This window comes from Oncorhynchus masou, chromosome 18 (genome assembly GCF_036934945.1).
Source record: "Oncorhynchus masou masou isolate Uvic2021 chromosome 18, UVic_Omas_1.1, whole genome shotgun sequence".
Taxonomy (NCBI): Eukaryota; Metazoa; Chordata; class Actinopteri; order Salmoniformes; family Salmonidae; genus Oncorhynchus; species Oncorhynchus masou.
In genome coordinates, this window is record NC_088229.1 from 61,246,331 (window position 1) to 61,250,406 (window position 4,076).

At 37.7% G+C, this 4,076-nt stretch overlaps 1 protein-coding gene across 2 annotated transcripts; it reads left to right on the top strand.

The window, feature by feature from the left end:
- Positions 1–386: 386 nt before the first annotated feature.
- ptges3l (prostaglandin E synthase 3 like) lies at positions 387–3,677 on the top strand. Of its 2 annotated transcripts, none has more exons than XM_064924084.1 (7): positions 387–606; positions 855–968; positions 1,236–1,290; positions 1,461–1,562; positions 1,890–1,979; positions 2,073–2,135; positions 2,280–3,677. In XM_064924084.1, the coding sequence occupies exons 1-7, from the start codon at positions 566–568 to the stop codon at positions 2,286–2,288; spliced, it is 474 nt and encodes a 157-aa protein (XP_064780156.1). In that variant the 5' UTR covers positions 387–565; the 3' UTR covers positions 2,289–3,677. The 2 variants fall into 2 exon arrangements, with proteins under 2 accessions (XP_064780156.1, XP_064780155.1); XM_064924083.1 differs by having other exon boundaries at positions 392–606; positions 1,236–1,302.
- Positions 3,678–4,076: the final 399 nt, after the last annotated feature.

Below are 4,076 nucleotides of genomic sequence, written 5' to 3' on the forward strand. Positions count from 1 at the left end.
CTTATGGAAATGCAATGAAGTTATAAGTATCCAGGTAATACTATTTTCATCCACTTTAGCTATTGAAATAATAGTAATATGTAGCAATGTCCCACATTTTGTAGGCATCTGGTGTGTGACTGTTGTGTGACTTTCTTCCACAACTTTGAGTCTATTTGTATTCCAATTCTGACCAATAATAAGCATATTGACAATAAGTTATTCAACCCTATTTAAAAATGGCAAATGAGGCAGCTATCAGTTTCTGTCTGTCTTCTGGCAAGCTTTTCCTTTTCCTCCCCCATCTTCTTGAGTTCACAGAAGGTGGGGTGATCCTGGAGTGAAAACTGAAAATGCCCCTTCTTTCCAGAGAGTTCCACTACAGCCTATAGGGATAGGGAAGTGGAGGGGGGAGGGGATATGTACCCTTAGCAGCTGATACCAGCTGATCTAAAAATAGTGCAGGTCCTAGTAGATAGACTGCTAACTATTCTGAGTAGGCTACTTGCTTTCTCAGTCAACTTCAAAAGAACCATAAACGTCCAGGAGCATATTATCTCCCTAGAATCAACAAAGTACCAACAAGATGGCCATGTTACCAAAAAACCTTCCCAGACCAGAGGAGTGGTACGTATTGCTAAGAAGCAGTTTTCTAATTTGACAGACTAGGTTTATACACTAGCGCTAAAATGAAGTTTCCAGGTCTCTTACCCCATGTGCTTTTAGTCAGTCGGTAGATCCCTTGTAAATTGGGCATATAATGCAAATGAAAATACATTTTGTTACATTATAATAAAATGGTATTTAGTGATTAGTCTGTTAACAAATGCAATATAACAATATTTTAATGATGATTTGTTTGTTTTTATCGATAGTCAAGGAGCACAGACTCTATGGTATGACAAGAAGAAATATGTTGCCATCAACTTCATGGTGCAAAACCCCAAGGATGTTGAGGTTGATATTCAGGATACCTATATAGTTTTAAGGTGAGTTTGATCAATTTGTAACCCTAAAGTGTGTGATCTAGCAAGTTATGTTAGTCTAAATAGTGTCTAAATGGTGTGTGTGTGTATGTGTGTGTCTATGTGTGTGTGAATGTGCATGTGTGTGATTTTACAAACAGGCCTGTGTTATCTCTCTATAATGACTTGTACATTGCTCTTATAAATAGTATATGTTATTATTGTAAAGTGTTGCGTTATAGCCTACGTTTAATGACATGGTATGTCTCTGTGGATTTGTGTCTATGACAGTTGCAAAGACGTTGATGACAACAACATGTACAATCACATTTACTTCTACGACAAAGTAATGAAATTCGTAAGGACTTTTTTTTCTCATAACAAAGTTAATTTTCTCCTCACAACTAACATAGAAAACACTATGCTTCAGTATTCAGCACTGTAATGTATTAAAAACCAGATATAAGTTACAGAGCATTATGGATACTGTAGTACATTGTGTATTTCTCTTAACAGGACTCTCAAGTGAAAATCTATGATCGCAGTATCCACATCTTGATCAGGAAGGTTAAAGAAAATGTAGCATGGCCTCGCCTTCAGAAAGATGCCAATCTCAAGGTACTGGAACATTTGGTCTTCCGCTGAGAATAGTTAAGAGCAATGTAAGGGTGGACAAATGCTTCATGTGTTGAAGGTAGACTCAGCAATATGACATCATCATTAACAGTGGGGCGACAAAGACAATTTGTGCCCAACCCTTGGGGCATGCTCACACTGGAAAGAGACAATTGTCTTGGCTGATTCAAAGGATTTTATTGCTGACTTCTGAAAACAAAAGTCACCATGCGATGCTATGAAGCCGTCATATTACAGAGTCTATCTTCGACCAGAAAGAATGTCTATCAACATGTTCCCTCTCTTCCATCATTATTATGTCCCTTGTAGCCAAATTGGATGTCTGTAGACTTCGAAAACTGGAGAGACTGGGCGAACGAAGAGGATGAGGGAATGGCGGAGTACGAACAATATGTAGAAGTAAGTGTAACTCTGCCAAATAGGCTTATGTCTGTGTTTGAAGGTTTGCACATCTTACGGAGTGTGACTTTAATTCATGGTTTTTCATTTCAGATGATTCAGGATATAGGGAGCAAGAAAGGAGCGCCACCTGCGATGGATGATCTTGATGATCTGGTTAGTACATCAAGAATGTACCTCCAACTCGCCTAAAAGCATTTTCCAACAGTCCTTATTAGGGGCATATTTATTAGCCTACCTCTCACTTGTCTTTGTCAGCAAGTAAAGCGAGTTGATAAAATGAGTTGAATCTTTTCACAGAGTGATTGAACATTTCTGAAGAGAGCCTTTCTCTGCATTGGACGTGGTGGACGTGGATTGAGTCGTCAAAGCCATGTCAATGGACTTTGTGTATTTCGTGATGATGGTTCGCTATGAATGTGATGTGAATGAATGCTGTGTATTGCTAAATGTGTTTTCACTGGTGATGTTTTCTGTGTAATTTATCATGTTTTTTTGAATGTGTTATTTATTAAATCAACTGAAGCAGGGGCATCATGCACCCCAAAAATCTGAGGGGGTACAAAGAACAGGATGGCTGGGGGGTGGTGGCCATATGTTGGAGAATGGTGCATATTTCAAACATCTGAAATAGATTTTCCCTGCTATCTAGAGCCATATTCATTTTTCTTAATTTTTGAATAAAAAAATATGTATATTTTTCCTGCATATCTAAGCTAAAATCTGGGTAAAAGATTGAAAGGAATGAGAGTCTTATTCAGTACATTTACAGTTATTGCTTATTTTTATAGTCTACCAACTTTTCCTGCAGGCATGTCTATAGGCATTCAGATAGTTAGACAAGCTAGCTACTTGATTGATAGCCTGAAATGGCCTCTTGGTAGTTAGTTGGGAGATTGGGAACCTATCTGGGCTAGCTAAAGCCAACTCTATAATATTGCTTAGTGATTACCTTTTACTGCAGTGGGCTAAATCAGGTTCACACAGAGTATTTCTGGGCAGTCTTAAACAAATCTACTTTGAAATAAAAATATATACCTCACACACATGGTTATGAGCTTAAAAAATGAAGACACCTGTTCCATGTCAGATATTGAGTTGACATGTAGTACATTTTTAGTTTGCATCCCAATATTGCACTTTAAATACATCACAGAAGACTGAAATATAACCAAATGGTTTGACATAGAAACACCAGATTTTTTGGTATTATTTTAAAAAATTAAAAAAGGTTTAGTAATTATGAAATTCAAAAAAATATTAACATTCCACCCATGTGGCCACTAGAGGGCGCTTTGGTCATTCAACTGCAGAAAAGGGTCGACAAACAGGGCAGATCTAAGAGTGCACGTGCCCCTGTGCCCCCTATGGGCATGACGCCTCTGAAATGAAGTCTTGTTTATACTTAACTGTTATGTAATAATCTAGTATATTGAAGCTTGAAATGTAACAGCCACATCACACCCTATAGGCCAAACAGTACATGAATTGATTGACTTAATCAATGAAATCTATATTTGAAAGGCAAACCTTTTGGATAAAAGCTGTGCACTATGAACTTTTGTATACTGCTAATACTGCTTTTATTTTATTTTGCTCAAAACAACGTTTGTCTGTACATAAGTTACAAAATAATTCTCTAAAGAGGGTGAATTCTCATTGCAGAAACAATAAATATTGGGGCAGCACATCAATCTGGTCCACACTGATTTTTTTCAGTGTGTAAAAAAAATACTGGTCACCAAATAATTTGGCCAGGTAAAACATTTTTGAACACACATTTCATGATCTGACGGTAGCCTACCTTTTGGCCTTTACATGGGAGATGTGTCATTTATTTCACAAGTCTAGGTCGATTTTCAAGCATTTGCAACAAAGAGTCGTTTGGGAGCCAAATGAGCCTCTCTTTTATGTGAATGGAGCCAAAACAGCCAGCTCACTGAAAAAACTTGGAATGCCCATCACACCTAATACCAGTAGGGGGCATCGTGGCACCCTTATGGTGTGCACTCTGAAAATGTTATTTTATGGACATGGCCTGTGTGTACAACATATCAAGGGCTAATAACACATCCAATGCTAAATGTATTAATAGCC